Raw genomic sequence first — 27,039 nt, 5'->3', positions numbered from 1 at the left:
GGAGTAAGAGAATATTCTGAACAACTTTTATATCAATAAATTCTACAATTTAGGTGAAACAGACAAATTCCTTGGAAGAAAAAAATTACCAAAGCTGATTTAAGAAACACAGATGAATAACCCTGTATCTATTTTTTAAAGTAAAAACTTTCCAAAAGAAAACTCTAGGTCCAGACTATGTAACTGGTGAATTCTACCAGATATTTAAGGAAGAAATAATACCAATCCTATACAAACTCTCAGCAAACAAGAGGGAACACTTCTTCATTTTTTCTACCAAGCTAGCATTGCTGATGCCAAAACCAGACAAAATAATCCCAAGAAAAATACAAACCAACATTCCTCACGAATATGGACATAAAATTCTATATCAAAATATTAACAAATTTAATCCAGCAATAGAAAGAAAATGGATAATATTATCATGGCCAACCAGGGCTTATGGCAGGAATATAAGGTTGGTTTACCATTCAAAACTTAAATGTATTTTACCATACAAAATAAAGGAGAAAAAAATCATATGATCATATCAATTGGTGCAGAAAAAAAGTATTAGAAAGAACTGAACACACATGATACAAACTCTCAGCAAATGAGAAAAAAAGGTAACTCTTCAACCTGATAAAGAACATAATTTAAAAAAAAAACCCAGAGCTAACATCATATTCAGTTAGTAATAAGCGCTTTTCCCCTAGGATTAGGAACAAGGCAAAGACGTGCTCTTACCTCTTTTCAACACCATACTGGAGGTCACAGCCAGTGCAATAAGAAAAAGAAATTAAAGGCATACATACTGGTAAGAAAGAAGTTAAAACGTCTTTATTACAGATGCAATGATCCTTTTTTTTTTTTTTTTGAAGATTTTATTTATTTGGCAGAGAGACAGCAACAAAAGGAAAACAAGCAGGGGGAGTGGGAGAGGAGAAGCAGGCCTCCCGCTAAGCAGGGAGTCTGATGTGGGGCTTGATTCCAGAACCTGAGCCAAAGGCAGACGCCTAGTGACTAAGCCACCCAGGCACCCCAGATCACAGATATAAAAATCCCAAGAATATGTTAAGAAGCTACTAGAATTTAGGGGCACCTGGGTGATTCAGTGGGTTAAAAGCCTCTGCCTTCGGCTCAGGTCACGGTCACGGGGTCCTGGGATCAAGTCCCGCATTGGGCTCTCTGCTCAGCAGGGAGCCTGCTTCCTCTCTCTCTCTCTGCCTTGCCTCTCTGCCTGCTTGTGATCTCGCTCTGTCAAATAAATAAATAAAATCTTTAAAAAAAAAAAAAGAAACTACTAGAATTTAGTAAGTGAATTTAGCAAGATGACAGGACATGTGATCAATGTATTAAACAATCAATTGTACTTTTATATAATTTGCAACAAGTAAAATGGAAATTTAAAAAATACCATTTACAACAGCTTGAAAAGAACAAGAAATACTTGGTGTTATATTTGCAAGACTTACACACTGGAAAGTACAAAAACACTGCTAAGAGACAGTAAGGAAACTCTAAGTAGAGACATTCACGTGCTAATGCATGGCACGACTCACTGTGAAGATGCCATTTCCCACAGAACTGATCTATAAAGTCAACACCATCTCAGTCAAAATCCCAGCACTGGACAAATGCAAATTAAAGCTATATCGAAATACTATTCATATCCAAATACTGAGAAATATGTACAACAACTGGAATTTCTCACATTGCTGGTCAGTGTATAGTACAACCCCTTCAGAAAGTTCTTAAAAAGCTTAACATAGATCTTCCTGTGACTCAGAAATTTCACTTGTAAGTGGAATTAAAGAGAAAATGAATGAATGAATGAAAATAGGAGTATAAAAAGGATGGTATGAAAATGCTAACAGCAGTTGTATTCCTAATAGCAAAAAGCTGGAAAGAATTCAAATGTCCACGAATAGGAAAATGAGCAATTATGGCATACTCATAAAATAAAAAGAAAGAAGCCACTGATACAACACATATGAATTTTAAAACAACTTATATGAAAGAGGTCAGAAAAAAGAGTACATATATAAGATTCCACTCATATGGAATTCAAGAACTGACAAAAGTCATTTATGCTAACAAATCAGAAAGGAATTTGGGTGGGTAGCCAGGGGCAAAGAATTGCCTGCAGAGGCAGAAGGGAATTTGGAAATGTTGGAAATATCTTTACTAGGGTTGTGGTTACATAGGTGTACACATTTTTTCAAAGTAAGACACAGTCCAAATTAGTACATTTTATTGTTTGTTATCTTACACCTCAGTAAAAATCTACTTAAAAAGTAAAAACTAAAATTTAAAAATATTGTTATTTAAGTCCCTGTTCCTCTCTGCCTAAAAGCTCCAAGTCACAGTGAGGCAGGCTGAGGGGACCCCTCCCGCCCCCCGCCAAGTTAGCTGAGCAACAGGTTTTCACACAGTACTTCCAACTTCACCAAGACTCCCAGGAGTGTCTCAGCAAGTCTCTAAGTGTTTGCTTTTTCTCAATTCATTTCACTTACTAGTATTTTTTCTTACTTTGTGAGTCGATGTTGAGACTTTTTCTCCTCTTAAATTCAGTTCTTTTCTTTTCCTCTACCACCAAAATACATGTCCATCTTTTCTCCAAAGAGTACATTTATTCCTAAGCACAAAAACAGTCTGAAAACAAAACTATGACAATGTTACCGAGTATTAACAGGAACTATCTTGCCAGGAGCCATGTGAAAAAGAGTTTTGAGCTTCAACTACCGATACAGATCTCCCACTCTGACCATCCAAACATCTAGAACTTACTAATGCTGAGCGTGCCCAGTACTGGTGGCTGCTAGTGTGCCACTTCCCAAACCCTCCGCTTCACACCTGGTTAAAACTTCTATCAGTTAGGCAGGTCTCTATAGTTTCTTCCTAATACTAAGAGGAGTAGGACTCCAAAAAGCTGTTTTAAGACAAGTTCTTAGGGTTGGCAAGTTTTTAGGGTTGGCAGATCTCTGCCATGTTTCTCTTAATAACAAAGGGCAGGAACTACAGCAGCTTTCTGACGCACTAATAATATAAACAATGGGCATACACACGGCATTGGAAGTGCAGGCTGAGCACAAAGCTCAGTGTAATAATTGTGTCCGTGATGTACAGAAATATACAAATATTACAAATTACAAATATAAATGCTAAAGTACTAAATAGTTACAGACACCAAAACACAAGTTACTTTTTAATTTGATGGTACAGTGAATATCAAAACAACAGCAACTGTGGTCCACTTTCAAGAACAGTAAGAACATAGAAGATGGTGTCATAATCTCAGTAATCATAACATCCATGTAATTCCATAAAAAAAGCAAAAGGAGAAACTCTTATTCAGAGGCTGGACTTGACACAAACCCATTTAAGATGTTAACAAGCCCGGTAAACTCAAAAAAGGTCTCTGAGTGGCCAGGGAAGGACCACGGCACCCACACTTGGGCAGGGAGCAGAGCAACAGAATCTCTACCAGCCACTGAAAATGCCCTAGGAAGGCAAAGGGGAGAGTAAACATGTTTACTAGAAACTCACAGTCTAAGACCACTTAGTACACACAGAACCAATCTCAACCACCACAATAATTTCTGAAAATACTCTGCATTACTCAGCAGTAATAGTAAATGATGTTCGGAATGGTGACCCTAAGTCACCAAGAAATATTAAAGTGTGCTCAATATCCCTTGCTAAAAACAGCATAATGCATCACGTTTTATGAAGGTGGCCAAAGAATGGTTACAATTTTCATCACTTCGTAGCTTAAAGTCCTGAGCTTCGGTTATCTCTCCACGTCAGGTGCGTGCAACGCCCCACCTCTACCAGCTGTGCTCTGATATTAACTCCTTCCTGGTGCCTTCCTAGTGCAAATGGTACCAGACTGGGTTTACAGACATGTCCGGATATGTCTGTAGAACCACTACACATGAGTTTTAAGTTTTCAAGCACATTTTGAAAATGGGATTTCTCCTCTTATTAAAAAACATCCCACAGAAAATAATCCATCCTACCTGCAGGGAGACAATTGTCAGGTCTTATTTGTGGGTTCATTATCGCCTACTGAAATTCTGTATTCTCTTGCACTTTCTAATTAGCTAGTGACTCATTATTCTCAGTTGCTCATTCCCATTTCATCCCCCAAATAAAATAACACCCTCCATTTTCTCCACAACCTACCCCACCTACCCCACAGCAGGACTGGCTGCCCACAGCATAGCACCCTCTGCCCAACATAAACACCGGTGGTCCATGCCAGGCTACACTCTGCAACGTTCAAAGCTGAACTGCAACAAGAAAAAACCAAGTCCTCCATTTTGCTGCCTGGTCCGACCAAGGAGGAGACTTACCTAAGTCCTAATGAGGACAGCTGGTAATCTGCTTACCTCCCTGTGCAAGACCCTGGACTGAAATGCTTCACACTCATTATCTGTTTCATCATCGTAAGTGTCCCGTGAGATAGGTTCTATTTGGTCCCCACTTTCTAGCTGGGTGGGCTGTGCAAAGAGGCAAATGAGCCATGACCACACTGCCACGAAATGGCAGAGCAGGATCAGAACCCAGTTATGATTTCAAAGCCCACACTCTTCACCATACTAACAGCTTTTGTGGCCCTTCACTCCAGTAATTAAAGCTATACTTCATTTCCAAGTATACGCCGAATGCCACAGATTCCCTGTATTCAGCTTTCTTGACTGCAAAGCACTTATCTTGTCTTTGTGTGGAATAGTTGTAACTGTTATCACTTTCAAAAGTGAGAGGATAATAAATCAAGCCGAAGGTTCTAGATCTGGGCAGCCTTTCAACTTGGCTGTCTGAAAATCACTTTAACACTTAAGTATGTAAGAATATTACCTGGGGTTACAGTTAGCTGAAAGCAATGTAGCTTGTTTGGATCTGGAAAATGCACCTTACATGTACCTGCAAAAGAAACAGCACATCAGGAAGGTCCGAGAGCTAGCAGCAGTCGTTATGTGGAGGCTGACCTTGAAACACATACATGGAGTTGAAGGTGTTAGAGGAGTTTGTAGACGCTGCTGTGCTCTTGGTTTGACAAATATTTGTGCCACTGTGCTAAAATTGCAAACCAGTGATTTTTGCCATACAGTCTTTTACTTGCTAATTCCAAATTGAGATGGTTTCTTTCAACTTCTAAACAGTCACTAAAAATTGAGGTCTTTCCATTAACTTCAAGAATTATGCTAGTTTACTCTGAAAAAGAGAAAACCACATCTCAAGGAGATGAACACATGTGGGTAATGCAAACTAAACATGGCAAAACCAGAAGAACCCAGGCCAAACTTCTGGGCTGTTCACCCACCACCATCCTTATTCATACCCACCACAGTAAACTGAAGTTCAAAAGAAGGGTGCCCATGAAGTTAACTCACACCTAGAGTTTACCATGGCATTAAAAAGGAGGGGAAAAAATGTCTTTACAGACCAACTGGTAGCTAAGTTTGCTTTGCTGGTGAAATGACACTCTGCTCAGCGGGCAACACCCTACATCCAATGCACCACATCTGAAGGGGTCTGGGGAATCAGGACAAGACGTTCTCACTAGGAGAAGAGCTAAGGGCTAGTGGCACAGACAGAGCAAGCTGGCTAAATCTGCTTCCTTCAAACAAATGATACCAAACAATGGTAAATATACAAGGAATAAATAGCCACTAAATTAGGGATGAATATATGTAGAAACTGTCTATTATTTTATAAACTCAGAAAATATGCTGAACTCCTTGTGTCACTTTCTGACTTTATTCTTTACAAGTCCCACTACTGAAAATATTTGTCTAGTTTTACAATGGTATGAAATTTCATCAAAATAGGACGATTCATATTAGACTTAGATATGGCCCTTAGAGATCATCTAGTTCAATGTCCTTAAGCATGAGGTAACACAAAGGTCCAGAGAGGTTCAGCGACCAGCCCAGGATCACACAGGTTATCAACAGAAGGTTTTGTTCCCAAATTGAAGATGAGTTCATGGCTTTTCTCCCTATACCACGCCTCATTTCATTACTTTATGAACATGCCAGGTGTGAAGCATAAAAACCACACAGAACTGTTAATAGGGTTTTTCTTTTTTTTTTTTTTTGCCAAACCCTCAGAAAATCATTATAGAATAAAAGGTAACTTAATCTAGAAGAGCGAGAAGGGGTCTTAGAGATTACATTGTTCCATTTTTTAGTTTATAAATAAGAAGCTGAAAGCCATGAAGTTCAAGACTTTTGCCCCAACCACATATGTGAACAGTATATGGGCTTCATTTCTCTTAATCTTTCTTTTTTTTTTTTTTAAAGATTTTTATTTATTTATTCAACAGACAGAGATCACGAGTAGGCAGAGAGGCAGGCGGGGGGGGGGGGGGGCTGCGTGCGGGGGTGGGGGGCACTGCGGGCAGGGAGTAGGCTCCCTGCTGTGCAGAGAGCCCCCCGATGCTGGGCTCGATCCCAGGTCCCTGAGATCATGACCTGATCCGCAGGCAGAGGCTTAACCCAATGAGCCACCCAGGCGTCCCCATTTCTCTTAATCTTGACTTGAAATGAGAAATACTGTCTTTCCAGTGAGATCCATGCAACAGAAATGCTGGACAAGGGCTTAGGGAATGTCTCACTGATTGGCTGAAGTCAGCAGCATTCCTTTGTTTTCATACTTGGCATTCTCCTTCATTTCAGGAGAAGGATAGACATAGAAATCCATCCTTCTAGAACAGATTGGCCCACCAATAATAAAGAGGTTACTAAGGGAGATTAACAACCAATACAAGTACTGAAAAGAACGAAACATTTTAAAGCTCAAAAAAGTCTTAATAACAACAACAAAAAATTAAGAGACAGGTTTTGTTTTAGTTCAAAGCTTTTCCTGTCTGCAGGCATGGGCTAACATCTTATAATTCCATCTATCTGAACGAGGTTATTTTTTGCCAACAGAGAAATGTCTATGAACTTGCATATATACAGCTCCAAACAAGTTCTGAATGACTGTTAAGTAGCACTGCTACATAGCAAGGTATTTTGTTTTTCTTGTTAATGTTTTAGAGATAATATTAATACTAGATAAGATACTAGAGATTTCTTTTTTGGTGGCTTCTCGTTTCCTCTTTAGAGTAATGAGTTTCCTCTTTAGAGTAATGAGTTGCGTACTTTTGGCAAGCATGGCTTCCTTGTATAAACTAATTTAGACTTCTCCCACTCTGATAGCACAGAGGGCAGGGAGAAAGTGAGAAGAAACAGACAGCATATGGTCTCTTTAATCAGATACTTTAGCCAGAAATGCTAGGGAGAGGTCTTTCCAACCTAAGGTGTTTAGTTAAAATCCTGGTTTGAAAACCAATCACACAGTTTGTTTTTACAATTTTTTTTTTTTTAAAGTAGGCTCCCTGCCCAATATGGGGCTTGCACTCATGACCTTGTGCTCAAGAGTGTATGCTCCCCTGACTGAGCCAGCAAGGTGTCCCCCCAAAGTTTAACTGTTTTCAAACCAAAATTTTAGAGAAGGTTAAAAATATTCTTTATGGGTTAAAAACCAACAATTTCAGTAAGACTCCTATTTGAGGACAAAATGAACTGTGTGTAAATAGTAAGTTTCTGTAGTCTTGATTAAATATATGCATATATGCATATATATATGTACATATAAACCCTTTACAAGAACCCCCAAACACTTCCTTCCAGTTCTGACTAGAAGAAAACTGAGATCAAGCAATTCAGGGATTTTTAAGACATTAAGACATTTAAGACATTTTGACTGAGACCCACACTAAGAAACCTATTTAATATCACTACCCACCATTCCCATAGATAAATAGCACACACATTAAAAATAATTTTCCAAAAAAATATGTGTACTTACCCTTACAGATGATTTTACAACCACTTAAGGTCACACCCACTATCACCCTTCTAACTGTAGTTGGTGGCAGGAATAGGCCCTCTCTTTTCTGGGTCAGGTGGGCTGGAGAGACCAAGCTCTCTAGAGCATTCACCCAGACCAGGAGACCCATGTATAAAACATCTCACTCACAGTGATAAACATCCTCAGCTTCAGAACTATTTTTAACCAAACATGATGATAAAAAGTCCTAATTAAAAAAAATACTAAAGTGGCCAAAACTTTCAGGCTTTAATGGTATTACTAAAATTTGGGAAGGGATTAATAATAGGAAAAGAAAAGCAACCCTCTGACACATCACACAAGCTAACTGCCCAGTAAGTGAACTTGCTCACGAGCGAGAACTGCACAGTGGATCTGTGCGTCCAAGGGGGAAGGACCAAAGTGAGGACACCTGGTGACGTAATGGCTGTAGTTACCCCAGCTCATGCACAGAGATGCACTACAGGCAAGCACTTTCTCGACCAAAAAGGTGGTACTGACACTCATGAAAACAGGACCATCTGTCACTGATTTATAGATCTTTTTGCTCAAAGAGGACACAGGACAGAACACTGTGGAAGAAATATGAAACCCAACCCTGTCCCACTCTGCTGGTAAATATCTCACTCTCACCTGAGCCTCGACAAAATTCTGCTAAAATTAAAACTTACTCCCAACACACATGAAAAAGCAGGCTTTGCGCTATGTAAGGTTATTAAAACATGGGAAAAAAAAAAGCTTCTCCATGCAATGACTTTGCAGCACTTACTGTCTGGGTGGGATGCTATACTTACACGGTAAATTAGCTTCAAGCTCCGCAACCTCTGTGGAAACAAAAAGACTGCTGTTAATATCAGTCACGCCTCCACATAAAAGCACCAGCTCTAAACTGGCAACTTCTCCCCCGATGCTGAGGAATGAAAGGGACCAAAGTAACTAACACCTACCCTGGGTCTGATGTTTAGACATCAAGCCATGGAATTGTTTCAAAGACACAAAGGTACTTGTAGGATGCCAGGAAGTACAGTCACAGGCCCTTGAAAATGTACTTAGTATAAACGAAAATCATTCAAAATTCACAAAGAAATCACCCACAGGTAAACTGGTCACTAAAGTATTTTTGAAAGTCTTCTTCCCCCCCGTAGCAGAACTGCTGCCCTTGGAACGTGACTTACATATACCCCTCGTGTCTCTTCCAGTTATTCCAGACCTGTCTTCCCCTGCAGCTCACCCAGTGTGAGCTTGAACTTTTCCAGTAAGAGAAAACTCTGCCTCCTGCCGGGGCCCCAGGCTGTGCTGTTATCCAGCTATCTGTTAACATCTTGCTAACGGCCCCAGGAAGCGGGGCTTGGAGCCTTGGCCCTTTGAGTCATCCCTCACTCAGTGTTTAAGCCTTGCACCCCTTAGCCAGGACAAAGCTCCAACCCCCCCCCCCAACTATGACTATTAAGAGCTGAGGTCTGGGGGCATCCAGAAATAAGTGGGCAGGCAAGTCAGTGGTGCCTCAGACATAACAGAATGTGCTCTGGGGTTCTGGGAGCACAAAGACTGCCCCCAGCTGTGGAGACTAGAAAAAGGAGGTCTATGGGCCAGGCTTTAAAGAATAAATAGTATGAAGGCGGGGAGAAGAGGAACAATGCATTCCTCGAAGCTAAGTTAGTGATGTGCAAAAGCACAGAACACAGACAAGCACAGAAACCAGAAGGCACACAATGCAGCCAGAGCAATGGGTACAAAGCAAGAGTGCAACAGGAAACAAGGAGGAAAAAGAGGGCCAGGATCTCGGAGGGCCCTGAGTGCCTGGTTTAGAATTCTCAACTTAAATCTGCAGGAGTAGGGAGGAGAGGGACACTTCTGAACAAGTTTCCAAACTTTCCTCAAGAGGACAACTTTAGAAAGGGCAAAGCAGAGGCCACTGACCTGTGAGATGGGCACTCTGCAAGACAGCAAAGGCCTAGCAAAGGCAGGGAGGGTTGTGGTGCCTGAGCGCATGGAGGACAAAAGGATCTGCCAGCTGTGAGGGGCGGGAGGGTCAGAGATGGCAGAGGGATTACATGCTGGGAAGTCTTGGGAGGAGGAAGCTGAAATCTGGGTGCATGCCTAGGGTCGAAGAGTCCCTGGAGAGATGAGACTGACAGAGGGGAGACTAGTGAAAAGAATGAAGTGTGGCAGAGTAGAGGACAAAAGCAAGGGAGTCCCTCATGACAAAAGGTGGAAAAATAGGAGACATGTGGGGGAACACAGTGACTCAGGGGACAGACTGATCCAAGAGAAATGAGGACCCAGTCAAGGCCATCCCATGTGGATTAGACACTGCTGAGGGCACTATAAACAGCAGAAAGGCAGGTAACAGGATGGAAACCAGATTACAAAAAACTAAGAAGCAAATGGGTGGTCAAAATATAGAAGCAGTAGATACGACAATTCCTTCATGTCAAGTATGGAGCAGTGGGCAGGAGAGGGCAAGAGGCCATCATGTGGCACAGCTGAACACTTAACGCATTAGTGGGAAGACTGGCAGACAGCCCCACTGCGGGGCCAAAGGTTTGAGAGACCCCAGACCTTTAACAGCAGCCATTTGAGAATCTGGGTACAGACAGGGGGCCCACTAACCGTGTTGGCTCTGGGGTCCAGGTATTTAGAATGGGCGCTCAGAAAGGTGCAGTGGGGCAGAGGAGGGAGGAGCCGGGGAATGCAACAGTGCCTTGTGGGCTACAGGGCTCTACCCCATGCTCTTGCCTGGGAGAGACAAAGGGCAGGTCTCTTCAGTGGAGCAGGGCACAGGGAGAGAAGTGACAGTTATACTCTTGCTGCGTGACTGGAAAAGGAACAAGTTTGTGATGATGTGCAAGCCTGGGAAGCCTGTTTTCTTGGCTGCTTTGTGTTGTGGTACATTTAAAATACAGTCACTTAACAAAACTAAACATAATTAAGAATCCTATGAACTGATTATTATTCTTCTAATGACCACAGCGATCTTTAGTTTTGTCTTTCTGACTGGCGCGCGCGTTCTCACCCTTCCTTGGAGCAGGGCACTCACTAAAGACAACAGCGTGTGGCCAAGGGGGACCAAGACCACAGTGCTAGTGCTCTGAGGCCGCCCAGAGCCACGTTCTGCTCCAGCCGCTCATGCAAGCATTTGTTTTATCAAAAAAGCCCTTATTTTATCAAATGACTCATTCATTAATCACTTTAAAATAAATGTTCCCCCTCTTACACTGTTGGTGGAAATGCAAGTTAGTGCAGCCACTTTGGAGAATAGTGTGGATATTCCTCAAGAAATTAAGAACAGAGCTTCCCTATGACCCTGCAATTGCACTGCTGGTATTTACCCCAAAGATACAGATGTAGTGAAAAGAAGGGCCATCTGTACCCCAGTGTTTATTGCAGCAATGGCTACGGTCGCCAAACTGTGGAAAGAACCAAGATGCCCTTCAATGGATGAATGGATAAGGAAGATGTGGTACATATACACAATGGAGTATTATGCCTCCATCAGAAAGGATGAATACCCAACTTTTGTAGCAACATCGACGGGACTGGAAGAGATTATGCTGAGCGAAATAAGTCAAGCAGAGAGAGTCAAGTATCATATGGTCTCACTTATTTGTGGAGCATAACAAAGAACGTGGAGGACATGGAGAGATGGAGAGGAGAAGGGAGCTGAGGGAAACTGGATGGGGAGATGAACCATGAGAGACTATAGACTCTGAAAAACAACGAGAGGGTTTTGAAGGGGCGGGGGGGTGGGAGGTTGAGGAACCAGGTGGTGGGTAATAGGGAGGGCACGTACTATGGAGCACTGGGTGTGATGCCAAAACAATGAACACTGTTATGCTGTAAATAAACAAATAAAAAAAAAATAAAGAGAATTTAAAATTTGGCCCTTAAAAAATAAATAAATAAATAAATGTTCCCTATATAGACTGTATGTTTTTCAACTATATGCATTTGCGTCTTTTATTATAGCATGATTTAGCTTGTTGGTAAGAACTTAGAAAAAACTGTCCTTGGGGGCCCTTGTTTTGAGAGACTGACGTTGGAACTGGCTTTCCCTGGCAAGTCTGTCCCGTCTACAGTTGGGAGAACTCTGGGAGTCCAGCTTTAAAGAACACCCAGTGAAATGAAAACATGCTCAGAGGATTTGAGGAGGAGGGGGCCACAAAACAGAAGCAGAATGTTTGAGAAGACCATCTGCTGCCAAAGGATGGGGAAGAGGGAGGTCAGGACACAAGAGGACAGCAAAGAACTGACCAAGGGCGTGGTGGTGACCAAGCAACAGAACAGACCCCTGCACCAAAGGGATGGGACAGGGGGCAAGAGGCTTGTGTCCCCAGGAAGCCTGACTGTGGGGCAGGGAATCTCTGCCCTAGCTGCACATCACTAACCTTGGGAGTTTTTTGCGGCACCCCCTCTTTAAAAAATAGCTGTGGTAAGGTACAATTTTCTATAAAACGGACCCACTTTTAGTGTATGATTTAGTAATTTTTAGTAAAACCTGCAGTTGTGCATTCATCCCCTTAATTCAGTACCTGCTGAGCTTTTCACACTGCTCGTCCTACACAGATCCATCCCACCAGAAGTCTGATGGGGGACCTAGGCCTCTGAAGTTCTTACTCTCCCCGGGTATCAGAAACTGCTACAGGATATTTGGCCGTGTTAAAATATCCACAGCTATTTACATAGATGGATTTAATAACTTCACTTTGTCGTCTAGAATTCAAGTCCAAAGATGAACTTATGTTTGCATTTCCAGGTACAGTGTTAGTCAAGGGGAGTGGACAAGGGCCAGCAGAACCCCACCAGTCAGGGCCTCCGCAGGCTTCGGATCCAAGAGCAGGCAAGGAATACAATCTTGGGAGCACAAGACTTTCAGTAAAGATACTCAGCACTTCAGTTCAGTCCAGTGCAGAAGATAAAAGAGCCACATACTCTCATGGCGTTGTCACAAATGACACAGTTTCTCTACACTTCAAATGATGGCAAATAAGAATTCATTAATATCAGTAGCTATTGCCTTAGAATCTAGGTACAAGAAGTCTATGGCCAAAGAAATAAGCAAATTTGCTTCACATGCCTGAGGCCTCTTTGCAAAGCAGCAGCCCTTTCCTGCGTGACCTCACTGCCTGCAGGACACAACCCCTCCCTGTAAAATAGCGAGAAGTTCGGGTATTTTTAACCTGCTAAAGTCGCGCCTGTTCCAAGATGCTAACACCTCTACCCCTCAGCAGCCCAGCCTTTCTGGGGGGCACCTTGCACAATTCCGAGGCTGCACAACTTCCTTCTGAGAAATTAGACTCTTTTCCTTTCTAACTAAAGAGCAAACCACAGAGCCCACTTGAAGCACGACTGCCCTTAAGGTATCAGATTACAAAATCCACCCAATAACCACAGTGGCCCCCACATGGCACATCTTCTCTGCTTTCTGCCACAGGCTCCTCACAACACAGTGCTCTTGTTGTTTCTCCACTGGCTGTCCCTCAAATCTGCGCGTTCTTCATGGCAAGGGCTGTAGAGTCTGACCCAGCCCCACAACCCTGGTACTTGGCCCTGGGCTTGGCACACACAGGGTGCACAGGAAACACTTAATAAGTACTCTTGCCAGCAAGCTGCCTGAGCTCCTGGTGTGTCTGTCCTGAGATGTGAGAAGCCTTTCCCCTTGTGTAGTTGGCCCAATGCATTCCAAAGCTGCTGTGGAAGTATGTTCCCTCAAAGTTCCTATGTTGAAGCCCTGCCCCTGCCCGGCCCCCCTGTGATGGTATTAGGAGGTGGGGCCTTTGGGAGGTGATTAGCATTAGAAGAAGTCATGAGGGTGGGGCCTTCCAGATGGGATAAGTACCCTTGTAAGAGATACCCAGTGCTTGCCCGCCAGGAAGGGGTCCTCACCAGGAACTAAATCTGCTGATGCCCTGATCTTGGAGTCCCCAGCCTTTAGGACCATGAGAATAAATATGTGTTGCTGAAGCCCCCCAATCTATAGTATTTGCTTATGGGAATCTGAGCTAAGACAAAGGGCCAATCAGAGACACAGACGACTCTTGGCAAGAGCCAGCTCCAAGCCCCATGGGGCAGGATGGCTGTGCCATTCCACCCAGGGAGAGATGCAGCTACTTCCCAGAAGACTCGATTACCTCCTTCCACCTGAACACTCTCTCTCAGATTTCTTTGACTGGAACTTACTCTCTTAGATTCCCGCCTGTCTTCATACATTAAGCATCCCTTCTGCAGTTTCAGCATCCATGCACAGTACCCTTATCTGGGAGACACATGAACTAGGGCAATAGCCCCTCCACAGAGCCGAGGACTGGGGACCTCATGGAGCCTCACATCAGCCCTCCTACTCAGGCTAGGCCCAGAGCACTCACAGCGCCCTCACTCTGAGGGAGCAAGGCTGTAACCCTGAAAACCAGCAGCACAGCTGCTACAGCAGAGACAGTGTACCAATGCAAATGGAACTCAAGGCCTCGTGCCACCCCTACTTTCAACATGAGCTGACGAGGTCAACTTGAAACCTCGTCTGTCTTCCGCAATCCTCCTTGCCCTACTGGGCTACGAGGTACACCTAAGTGGGGCCACCAAGCTTCCTGGGCAATCTGACTGGTAGTAAACCCTTCAACAAAGCCTTTTTTAAAGGTTAACCTTGGAGCCAGCTGCCTTAGCTCCATTTTACCAGGATACTTCTCCTCTGGGCCACTGCTCCAGCTATTATTTTTTATTTTTATTTTTACTAACTTTCAAGATTTTATGTTTAAGTAAGCTCTACACCCAACATGGGGCTCAAACTCACAACCCCGAGATCAAGAGTCATGCACTCTACCAACTGAGCCAGCCAGGCACCCTTCGGGTTGTTTTTTTTTTTTAAGATTTTATTTATTTATTTGACAGAAAGAGATCACAAGTAGACAGGCAGGCAGGCAGAGAGAGAGGGGGAAGCAGGCTCCCCTCTGAGCAGAGAGCCCAATGTGGGTCTCAATCCCAGGACCCCGAGATCATGACCTGAGCTGAAGGCAGAGGCTTTAACCCACTGAGCCACCTAGGTGCCCCACTCTTCAGGTTTTAAAAATACATACTGTAGTGCTGTTAAGTGCTCTGAATATCCTGCCAGCGTGGAAAGCCCCTGAGCCCACCCTCTGAGTCCTGGGCAGGGCCTCGCACAGAGAAAGCAGCTCTGGAGAACAATAAATGGTTCTCTTTCCCCCCACTCTTCCAGGAACTCCATCGGAATAGGGTCCTTCCTATCCCATTCCATGACTGCCCATGTGGACAAGCAGCTGACCCAAGGAGGCACCTGCACCCTGGACACCGGGAAGCACATGTAGGTGGGCAGCCAGGCCTGGAGCATGGAGGGCCACATACCACACCACCAGAATGCCAGGAACCACCTGAGATGTGGGGACTGGGATGGATAAAGGCACACACAGATTCATTCCCTCTTACTCCCCTAATTCCAGAACTGACCCTGAACTCAGCTCAATCCAAGTCTCCACATTTAACAAAGACTAATAGAGGTGAAACGTTCCTGCCAGGGTGCCTGGAGCCCTCTGGGACCTTTAGGGATCACAAACAATAGGATGGCACACAGCAGGGATTCAAACGCCTGCTGAAAGAAGAAATGAAAGAAGACACACACAATCCCATTATACAAAAAGTGCCAAGCCTGGGCTAGCTAAGACCCTGCTAGGCTTTTTTGGCAGGTAGGGTGTACCGTCAGACTTAGAACTCTGATGGACTCAGCAGCCCCACAAAGGTCCACCAGGAACTCAGCACCATCTGCCCTGTGATTAAAAGCACTGGTGACAGCTCCCCAGTTAGGACCAGACCTGCACAGATCTGACACTCTCCAGTGTCCCCAACTCCTAGGATTCAGGGCAGACAGCAGCCCTCAGTTCTAGCCCAGAAACACTCGATTGTTCCATACCCTCCAGGGACTGCTGCTATAAGCATCCTTCCAGTTCCAGTCTGGAGGATGTCCCTGAGTTACCTAAGGGGTGCAAATGAAAAGCTGTTGTGACCAAGGTACCGGCACAGCAGAGGCCTCCCTGGCCAGCTGCTCCAAGGCAGGCTACGGTTCTTCCATGGACAGTGGATTCCAGCCTTCCAAAGGCAAGAAAAGGAACAGGAGCTACAGCTCTGCAGCCACTACCAGCCCTCACCGTTAGCACCAACTGTCCCTGCCAACCTCCAATCTCCCCCATCTATCAGCTCAACCTTACTGCCATCTGTACCAAGCCAGATCCCGTACCTTTGGGCATGGGATACATAGCCCTCCCTGCCTCCTCAGACCTCCACAGGGCTCTCAGCAGATGGCCTTCAGCTCTCAGTCCTTCCAGGACTGTGTAGGTTGCACAGACCCCCTCACCCCAGGCTCCTCACCCCTCTCAGGGCAGCTCCTCTGCAACTGATCCATGCAGAGCAGGAAAACCTGACCATCTCACTTGACTGGGGACTGCTCTGAAGGCTATGCTTGCCCGAAGCAGAAGCTGTCTGGGGTCTTCCTCAGAGCTTAATTTCTTGCTCTGCCTATTCCTGAGCCCTTTACCTCCCTCCATGGGTGTCAGTCCCAGGGATACTCATTTTTAACTATCCTGATACCAAATTCCCCAATCCTAAGAATCCAGCCTAAGGCGCTGAATCCCAAGACATATTAACACACTTTTCTACAAACTAATGATCATCATGAGTAACATTCCCACATAAGCCAAAGCCACAGACCAGGGGGACAGTGCTGACTATAGCAATCTTGTTGAACTCAGACATACAACTTCTCTCCAAGTTCCCAAAGGGGACATCCCCTAGAAAGAACTTCACCATAATCACCCAAGTGCCCCACAAGGCCACAGACTCCTGGACTCCACACACCACTTCTGCCATCCAAAATCCCCAGAATGAAGACATCCCCCAAATCCAGCCAAGCAAAGGAGTGCTCTAGGTGCAGACTGAGCAATCACGGACCATCAGAGCATCCTTCATTATACGCCTGCTCTTCACAGCCCCCTCTCTCAGGCCAGGCCCACCCTTGCTCTCTACCCACACTCCCCCAATGCCCAAACTGCTCACCACTCAGCCAGCCCACCCTGGTCCAACAGTCCCCTGAGGCAAGAGGGAGCAGGCCACATGAGGTGTGTGTTACACTGAGCCCTGCTGCCTACAACTACCCCAGAAACCTGATCATCACCAGTGCCCTGGGAGGATGGAAACAGGTGGCCCCACAAGGTGGTTTTGCACCTCTCTCTCTGATGAGTCTCACAAAGTCAAAGGACCTTAGCAAGGCCCTGTAAACCCAGCCGAAGACATCTGTCCTGGGAGGGGGAGCGGAGTCCAGCTTTATGAGCCTCCATGGGCTCCCCAGGGCTGCATCAGGCCCTAGAGCCATTTGAGAGCTGCCAGGTGAATCCCTGAGCAGAGTGGACATGTGCAGAAGCCCCCACACCTCCGTGAATGCTCTCTTCAGTGGACCTGCCCTTCTGTTCTGCTCATTCAGTTTCTGCTTATTGGGTCTGCTCCCCTAGAGTGTGGGTCTGGCTGGGCTGCTACAAAAAAGTTGTAATCTGGGCACATTTCTTAACCTCTCTGAGTCTCAGTCCTTTAGCTCCAGAATGAACCACCCACCTGGCAAGGCTGAGCAAAAGTCAAACAAGAACTGCCCTATAAAGTGTCCAACGGAGGGCCTGGTTCCAAGTGCCCCGTGTACAAAAGCTATTAACCACGACAAGGACATAGTGAAGAAGACAGAGGACAGCCTACTCGCTGCTTCTACCTGCTCCTCCGCAGCTATAATCTGGGCCTTCCTCACTGTAGCTCCAGGGCACTAAACACCCTCCACTTAAGGACCGTGACATCACATCAAACCCCTTCCCCAGCTTGCTTGGATCCTGGCTTCCTCTGCAGAGGGAACCTTGAGTCAGCAACTCGGAAAGAGACTCAAGTTGTATCGGGACCATCCAAGCGAGGATCAGTAGCTCATGTCCCACCTTCTTGACCACTGCAGTGCCGTCCCAAATTATGAACTCAGTCTGACATAGTGGGTAATGTCAAAACCTAAGAAATGATTCTTACTCCATCATTAGCCAATCATCCATCAGGCTGGATAAACCAGCGCCAAGGCCAGATTCAGGGGCAGAAAGAATAAGGAAGAGTGCACCACGTAAGACTCCCGAAAGCTGATGCCTTCCTGGTGCCACTCCTGCCAAGCTCAGCAGTGCCTTGTTCCCGAGAAGGACAAACTGCATCCACCCACACCAGCTCTCCTGCCATTATGTCTGTTTCAGGACACACAGATGCCAGCCAACTCATGGTGTCTACCTGATAAAACGTGAAAACAGGCAGTCCTAACCAACTGTATAGCTCATTGCTTCCTAGCTCCTATACACTTAAGAAATGTAGACATATGCCATAAAGTAAAAAATGCTGCAAATTCTAAGCTCCTTAAGGCAGGAACTCTGTCTTCCTCCTCTTCTGTAGTCCTCATGACCCCAGGAAACTGCCTTTGCACTTGACAGTTAGAAGTTTGATAAATGAATGAATGCAAAAATGCCATACAAATGCATGCATATTCACACACACTATAAAAACCCTTCTCCAAAGACTACAGCTCTAGGACACTCAGTTATTAATTCTGTGAAGGAACTAATTTTGTACAAGGCTCTCTTCAGGCTGTGACTTGAATAAGGTACGGAAGGATCCCAGAGATTACTGAATTCTACTCCCTCCCTTTACAGACCAGAAACTGGTGCTGAGCTGTTAAGAGAGGGAGTCTGGAACTCCTTGGGATTGAGCACAAGAAAGGAAGATACACCCTCCCCACCCCCGCTCCCAGCCCACAACCAGCCAGACACTGACAGCCCTGAGACCAGAGTACCAGAGTCCTCCCACTAGCATTCTCACAGCCCCTACAGAGCATATTCCAAGTGTGTAAGACGTACTACATTTTCTTGTCCTCAGTATTCCCATAGTGCAAAGTCTTTGAAAGCAATAGGCAACTATATTTTTAAATATTTTCAAATAGGTATTCCTACTCAGCAAATGGGTGCTTCATATCTCCAAAGAGCCTGCAGTCAGAGTTCATTTTGTTACAGGAGAGACACCAGCTCACAAGGATTACATTACCTTTAACAAGCAGCCTGTCTCTCACAGACACCCTCCGAGTGGAGTCGGAGGCCGTGGCTGACGTCCGGGACCCTTTGAGACCATCCTCCCGCTTCAGTTTGCTTGCCAGCGTCAGCATTACTGCTGCCTTTACCCTGAGACAGACCAAAGGTAGGGTTACGGACACATCTCTAGACAATGACTGGAAATTGAAGACAAGGCCATAGGTGGTTAACTTTTTCCTATAATTAAGTCACAGAAAAATTCAGCAGATAAGGCGCATTCATAAGATTGCATTCCTTTATAATTAATTTGGGAAATCTCCATGCCATCCTCTGTAAGTCTAATTTTTTAAAGTACACAAAAATTTTAAGAAGGGAGAGCCGTGCATTTAACACTCATTGGGACACAGTGGTGACAAAGTTCCCATGAGCTCATGGTCTAGGGGAGTCTCCACCAATGGATTTCATGTTGGCCCACCCCTGTACTCTAGCTAAGTGTGCCCCTCTCTGCTGCAGGGACCATGCACCTGTGTGTGGTGTCCCTTGTGCCACTGCAGACTGAAGGGAGCATCAGCCCTGGGAAGGAAGAAGCAAAGCAATGCTTCCTTTTTCTTCTTCCTCTAACCAAGGTATGGCTGGAACCTTCAGAAGCATCATCTTTGCATTTATTTATGTTGTGTCTTACTTACATTTTTTAGGCAGTATAAACATCAGTATTAAGTCATAATTAATGCCCCAAACTAAATTCTCTTCAGTGGCTGCTTCCAACCCATCTGTGCTTCAGGCATCCCCTAAAACTCACTGAAAGCTCACTGGGAAGGACAATAAAGACTAAACACAAAAACTGGTCACCAGCCCAATATTCCCATAATTTCCTTTGTTGCTTTCATATTATTTCCCTTCAGTACCATTCTGATTGTTCTCAAAAGAAAACGATCTAAAACTTCCAAATGAGAAACCTGACCCAAACACAAAACTTTTAGTTTGAGGCCAAGATACTGAAAGCTAAAATAAGAATATGCTTCCCGCACAGGTATTTTTAACCATTTTTAACCCAGGGTTTTTACTTCTCATATCATCTTATTCTGTATATCTTTCCCTCCTCCAAAGACTTTCAGATTTTATATTCTATTATGTATACCATAAAAAACAAACCTACTGAATATGATCTTCTATATTGTGTATGACCTACACACAAACACACAACTAATCCCTTTTAGAATCATTGGTCTAAATGCTTCAAAAGATGGTTCTATTGTACATTAGCATTCACAAGCTCCTAAAATTTCAAATCTGGGAAGGACTTCCCCCTCTAACCCCCAAGTCCCACTCTTTTTTTTTAAACTGATGTAGATCCTGTGACGATGGGAGCCCAGGAACTGGCTTGAATGAGGCCACTCAGTTGCCAGACACATCAGTTTCTGTGAAACATCAGAAAAAAACATTTTCAAAATGTTTTCGCAAACATTTTGAGTGTGATGATGGTTTCAAGGATACAGAGATACACATCAACTGATCTAACTGCATACTCTGAATATGCGCAGTTTCATGTACTTCAATCATACCTCAACAATGTGGACACAATGTGAAAACAAACCAACATTAGTTTCTTCATTATCACTTGACCATGCCATCTCCCCAGATGAATGTACACAGCGGCCTGGACCATAACCAACACATCTCAGCTTTACCCAGGGCAGGGAGGTATTGGTTTGGTACCCTCCCAAGGGGGTGGGGTTTGGGGTGGGCATAGTCAAACAGCCATAGGGGCTCCAGCCTATACCTACCAGAAACAGAAGCACCATCCAGAGCCAGATTCTTTTGCTCAGCCCCAACCTGGAATAATCTTGTCAGGAATCCCTTAAACAGATCGGGATCACAATAGGGAGTTTGTCACCCCAGCTAAGTCTACCACTACACACCCAGACTTGAGCATATCAGTCCTGCCACCTGGTTAGAGTTGCCTGAAGATGGACCAAGACAAGCATCCTTCACAAGGTCCAATTGGTTTTTATCCTCTAGCTGACCCTGGCAATACAAATATGGCAAAAAAAATAAAAAAGCCCAGCATGAGTAAAGAGAGTTCCATTGGCAGAACTCTAGGAAAGTCCTAACAAAGAGCCCCATGGAGAAGCAAGTGCCAGGGCACATGCCTGGTCTACACCAGCTCCCTGAGGGCCTGCCCTGAAGGAACCACTTGGAGGGTCCAAGGCAAGACTTGTTTACAAAGGCTCACACCAAGACACTCTTCTGTGTCACTGCAGTCTGAAAATTCTGGTGTGTGTGTGTGTGTGTGTTTTTTTTTTGAGAGAGTGAGAGTGTGCACGCACAGGGGTGTGGGGAGGGGCAGGGTAGAGTGTTGAGAGGGAGAGACAATCCCAAGCAGACTCCCTGCTAAGTGAGGAGCCCAACTTGGGGCTGGATCCCAGACCCTGAGATAAAGACCTGAGCTGAAGCCACAATCAGATGCTCAATTGACTGAGTCACCTAGGCTTCCCACTGCTTATTCTTTTTTACCCCTACTACTCCACACTGAAGCCTACTCTGTGGGCATAATATGCCTCATACTCAACTCCACTAAGAGCTGGATTCCTGGCTTGAAATCTTCAAGTTTATGGCCCTTAATAAATAGACGGGGCTGACTGACTGAAAGGTGTAAGACAAGGATACTCATGTGTTGTTGTCTATCAAAGAGAACACTAAACCCACTCCCCCAGCATTCTAAGATCTAAGTGTACACTGACCACCTATTTGTCCACCATCTGTATTACTACTGCATGCCACTGCAGGGATAAACCCAAGGCCTAATTTGGAAATGTTTCCTTAGCTGTTAAATTAATTCCCTATAAAGAGATCCAAACAAAGAGAATTATTCAAACTGTCAAGAAGTTTGCCAAACACCTGCAGTTGCTTCAAGATTCTCCTTTCCTTCCATGCAGTGCTTCACCCATAGAAGGCCCCAGAGCTGCTCCTTGACTGTGAAGTACACAGTGTTAGGGCAGCATTTCTGCTGACAAGATGAGCTGCACGGAACAGCATGCTCAGTTTCTATATCCCCCAAGTCCCAGTCGGCCGGTTTAGTCCGTTTAGTTCCCCCTCTGGGTGGGACTTGCTCGGGGGGACTTGCTCTCGGGCTGCTCAAAGAAGATTCCTGCATGCGATTTACTGGTCTCATCATCAAGTCATATTTACTTGGCATTCTTGCCTGTAGTGGCACATCGGGCCAGGTCACCTGTGCAGGGAGGGATACCAGGAGCCAGTCAGCTCCCAGTGAGGAACTCCAAATTTGCAAATCTTCCTGCTGCAGAAAAGTCCCAATCTTAAAGAGTAAAAGATGGGACTGCAGGTCACCAGGGGACAACCAACTTCTCTAGCCAAAGAGGCCCTTATCAGGACACAAAAAAGTCCACACCATACCCTCCTCCTTCAGAACGCCAAGGCCCAGAAACCTCCCAGCTGGCAGGGGAGTCACCTTGGTTGGCAGACCGACCTTTGGAGCCCAACCCTTTATTTTCATCAGTAAACATGCCCCCTCCTGCACTACCTACTACCTGAAGTGCAGGCAAATCTGGGCGGAGGTCCTCAAGCCACACACCAGCCAGCCTAGTGATGATTTGTCTCTGAAGGTCTCTCCCACCTTTCTGTCCCTCACCACCCACCCTCATCCCCATACCCAGCCAGAAATCCTTTGCAAGCCGGCCTCCTCTCTGTTCCTCAACATAAGCTTTCCCATTTCTGGAATCTTCTGTTTAATCTGATGATATCCAGGTCTGGAGTGCCCTCCTTCCCTTCACCGCGTACTCCTATTCCTTCCTCAGGACAGCAGATTCCTATCCAGGGTCCAACATCTCCTCCAAGAAACCTTCTCGGGCCACTCCAATCCATCCTGCGTCCACTCCAGGGCCTGAGGGACCGCAGACAGGGGAGGGCCCATCCCCTCGTGTGACAAATGAGGAAACTGAGCCCTGGGAGGGCAGGGCCACACCCAAGATTACACACCAGCGGAACCCAGTCTAGAATCCAAGACCTGTTGTTCAGATCGTTCCAAGATACCCTCCCCCCACCCCGCCCTGGGCGGGTAAAATCCTCTGAAGGAGCCGAGGCTGGCCCCAGCCGCCGGGCAGCTACCCGCGGGCTGGCGAGCCGGGAGTCCCACTCCTCACCCCCGCCGCTCTCCGGGCCTAGCCGGACTCCCGAGGCGGAGGAGTCGGACGGCCCGCGTCCGAGTCCCGCTGCCCCCAGCCCCAGCGGGCTGGTGACCTTGGGCTCCGTTTCCTTCTGGACAATGCGGCCCGCGGCTCCCCCGCGACGGCGGGCGCGAGCGAGGCCGTGTGGGCGCCGGCACAAGCAGGCGCTGGCTGCGGGCTGCCCCTCGAGCCCGGCGGCGGCCGGCGCCCCGGCCCTTTTCCAGTCAGGCGGTCCGGCCCCGGACCTCCGGCGCCCGGCCGTGAGCAGCGCGCGGCCTGAGGCGGCCCCGGCGCCGCCCGCCCTCCGGCCCGCCCGCGGTACCGGCGCCGCCCGGAGGCCCGCGGCCGCCCCCCTCCTGCCGCGGGGCCGCACGCTGCTCACCTGGGCACCCCGAGACAGGCGAGGCGGGCCCGGCACCCAACACCATGCCCGGCCGGCCGGCGGCGGCGACACACGGCCCCTCACAGCCGCACCGGCTCCGGGCGGCGGGACCGGAAGTAGCGGGGCGGGGATTTGGCGGCTCTCGCCCGCGGCGGCCGCGACTGCAGCGGGCGCTTTAAAAAAAAAATTCAAAGCCCCGACGAACTTTATTTGGAGCCTGACACGCGAACAGCGGCGTGCGCCGGCCAGGGCTGGGCTCTGCGGCTGGCCTCCCGGGCCTCCCTCATTGGCAGAAGGCGCGGTCGGGGGAGGCGGGCATGAAACTCGTCGCCCCTGCTGATTGGCGAGTAGCGACCGGGGGCGGGGTCTTCCCGGGGTCCTCCCAGCAGTTCTGGAGTCTGCGCACCCCGGTGCCGGGGGCTCTGAGCAGCGTTCCTACCTCCATTCATTTCGTGGTGTGTGGCGCCTGGACCTGCGCCTCAGAGATGGTGGGCGCAGCCTGCGATGCAGGAGCGGCTGGGCCTGAGCTGCCCGCCTCGGTGGATGGGGTGCCCGCTCTGTGCGCGGCACAGTGCCCTGGGGACGGAGGACCAGGCGTCAGGGGTGAGGGGCGGGGCGGTCAGGTGTGCGGCAGCCACCCATCAGCCCCGAGGTGTGCTTCGGGGCAGACTGCGGGACTGCCTGGACGCTTTCCTGATCTTGTCTTTCTCCTCCTACACGTGTATAAAATACCTGCTTTATCTATTTCTAGTTTGTTGAATACAAATTCTCATGTCCATTTGTACCCCTGTGATTGAAATAGGCGCTGGGGTGGGGGAGTCAGACAAGAGGGCTCCTGAAGGAATGGGTCGTCTAAAAGATAAGGTTCACCACGTGGACCGGGAAGAGCGAGCCAAGGAGTTAGGATTTTATTTCCAGAAGCCCCATTGAATGGTTTTAAACAGTGGAGTGACTAAGTTTTCTTTCTAAAAGAAGCTTCTGGCTCTCACTGAGCTCGTGGGAGGTGAGCCAGGCAAGGAGTCAGGAAGACCAGTGAAGAACCAACCCATGGTATTCCTTCTGTTCTGGAACACTTCCCGCCTTCTTTGCCTGGCTAACGCTTGTTTCCCTAAACTTAGACACTGCTTGCTCAGAGAGGCCCCACAGTCTGGGAGGCGCAGGTGTTCCTCAATGACTTCACGGGAGTTGTGTGCTTCCCCTTCTTGGTGCTGGAGACTTCCTGTCACTGCCTATTTCCTGAAGTTCAGCTCCTCAATCGCTCCTCTGCCATGTTCCCCCATCCTTCTATGTGCCCTCCCCCATCCTGTCACACAACACGTGCTCAAAATGCATCTGCTTGATAAGTACTGCATGCACATGTTGCTGGAGTCCTGGCAAGAGAGGATAAGACCATGCAGCCAGGCAGCAGGTGAAGGGACTATTAGAATGACTTGAAGGCTTGTCTCACTCACTAAGGAGCCACTCTGTATAGGACAGGCTGCAGTGCCCAGTGCTCCAAATCTCACCACTGTGGGTAAATGCAGCCATTTCTAGCTCCACTTCACTAGGCAGCCTTGCGCCTTCACCTGATGTTTATTTCAAGCTTCCTACATTGTAAACTCACAATCACATCCTGAAACGTATTTTGTTACAGTAGTTCCCTCCCCTCCCATATCCGTGGTTTTGCTTTTCAAGGTTTTAGTTACCCTCAGTTCTAACTGCAGTCTGGAAGCAGGTGATCCTTCTTCAGATGTAGTGTTAGATGATCAATAGTAGCCCAATACTATGTCATAATGCCTAGGTTACTCCCCTCACTTCATCTCATTGTGAGAAGAGGAAGGGTGAGTACACTACAATCAGATATTTTGAGGGGCACCTGGGTGGCTCAGTTGGGTAAGCAGCTGCCTTCAGCTCAGGTCATGATCTCAAGATTCTGGAATCCAGCTCCGTGTTGGGCTCCCTGCTCAGTGAGGTGTCTGCTTCTCCCTCTTCCCCTCCCCCAGCTCACACTCGTCCCCCCACCCCTGCTCAGGCTCTCTCTGTCTCAAATAAATAAATAAAATCTTCTAAAAAAAGATATTTTGAGAGCGACCACAATCACATAACTTTTATTATAGTATTGTTACAATTGTTCAGTGTTGTTATTGGTCGTTAATCCCTTACTGTGCCTAACTTATGAATTAAATGTTATCATCGGTATGTATGCATAGGTAAAAACAGTCTCTGCAGGGGTTGGTAGAATCCATGGTCTCAGGAGGGTCTTGGAATAAATCCTCTGCGGATAAGAGGGGGACTACATATCCCCACTTCATAAACACAGAAACTGAGGCACAGATGTAAGGCTGCCTGACATGGCAGAGCTGGGGTTTACCCTCAGCTAATGCCCCATACCCCTTAGCAACTGGTGGTCCCAGTAGCCAGGAAAGGAGTCGAGTAGACCTTCATGCTTCCTTAGGAAGCAATTTGCCCTCATCCAGGGCCTCTTCAGAAATGGAACTTGCACTAGCTTAAGCACAAAAGACTGAGAAGGCTGGCATGCTCACAGAAGCCAGGGAGGTCAGCTCTGGGGACCTGGGGGGCAGCAGGAGAGCTTATTGTGGACAGAGCTTATTGTTCTTAGTGGTTCTTAGTGGTTCCATCTCCGTCTTGGCCTCTGGAGGCTGGCCATGCCCTCTGCCCCTCCTTGGAGCTGGGGTCTGGCTTCAGACACAGCGTTATAATCCAGGGAGCTGTCAAGGGAGCTACCCTCTTCCTCCCAATCTCACATTCTCTGGGAGGGTAGGCTGGGCTTGGATCCCACACCCACTGTGTGTGCACATGGGAGAAGGCGAGAGGCTCAGTTGTGAGCCTCCCAGAAGGGTAAAGGGGCCAGAGGAAGAGCAGGCAGACAATTCACCAGATGTCCTTCTCACTTACCCTGAGAAGTTCAACCAGGACTTCCAGCCGGAGCATGGAAGGGGAGATGGCCTCTGTCTGTTTTCAGCTAGGCTTGCCTCTGGACACACAGGCTGCATAGTGATCCCAGAGGTTGTCTTGGCTTGGCCTGGGGATCACTAACCTGGACGACATGGTGTTGGCAAGCCAGGGATCCGGGAACTCTTCAGCCCAGGGCAGCAGATCAGCTGATTAACAACATCTGTGGCAAGGGTGTGGTTGCCTGGTATGAGGCCTGCTAGGCCGGAAAAGTGACCTCTGCTGGTATGCCCGGGAGGGGCAGCCTTCCTTAGCCACCCATTCTGTGTTTCTGTCTTGCACTCACTGTGGACTAAGCAGAGCCCTCCTGCATCGGTGGTACCCCATTGGGGCAGACATTCCTGGCTCTGTGTTTCAGTGAGAGTCAAAGCCCATAGCCTGGGTGAGTTGATATGAAAGCTAGGCCCAAAGGTCCAGTGTTTTTGCTTTCCTGCCCTGCCCTGTCCTGTGGACTCCAAGCTTTCCCAGGGCAAGACCTTCCTGATGGGTCAAAGCCAGCCCCTTGCATGGATTGGGAAATAGCCCCGGAGGCAGTTGATACCGGATAGATGTGGGTGGAAGAGTCCAG

The 27,039-nt window shown here is 47.0% G+C and overlaps 1 protein-coding gene across 2 annotated transcripts in view; it reads right to left on the bottom strand.

Annotated features, from left to right (window-relative positions):
• The window catches only part of UBE2F (ubiquitin conjugating enzyme E2 F (putative)), a 55,400-nt gene extending 31,683 nt beyond the window's left edge, over positions 1 to 23,717 (bottom strand). The window contains exons 1-4 of one of the 2 annotated variants that reach the window (XM_046019348.1): positions 23,520 to 23,690; positions 18,970 to 19,103; positions 8,658 to 8,687; positions 4,843 to 4,908 (exon numbers count right to left, since the gene is read on the bottom strand). In XM_046019348.1, coding sequence (XP_045875304.1) covers positions 4,843 to 4,908; positions 8,658 to 8,687; positions 18,970 to 19,087 — 214 coding nt within the window. In that variant the 5' untranslated portion in view covers positions 19,088 to 19,103; positions 23,520 to 23,690. Of the gene's footprint in view, positions 1 to 4,842; positions 4,909 to 8,657; positions 8,688 to 18,969; positions 19,104 to 23,519 lie in introns of both variants that reach the window. The other variant, XM_046019349.1, reaches the window with a different exon arrangement.
• Positions 23,718 to 27,039: the final 3,322 nt, after the last annotated feature.

Source organism: Meles meles, chromosome 9 (assembly GCF_922984935.1).
Source record: "Meles meles chromosome 9, mMelMel3.1 paternal haplotype, whole genome shotgun sequence".
In the NCBI taxonomy this organism is placed as follows: Eukaryota; Metazoa; Chordata; class Mammalia; order Carnivora; family Mustelidae; genus Meles; species Meles meles.
Note: the sequence above shows the minus strand (reverse complement) of the source record. Positions and strands in the feature narration are given on the sequence as shown.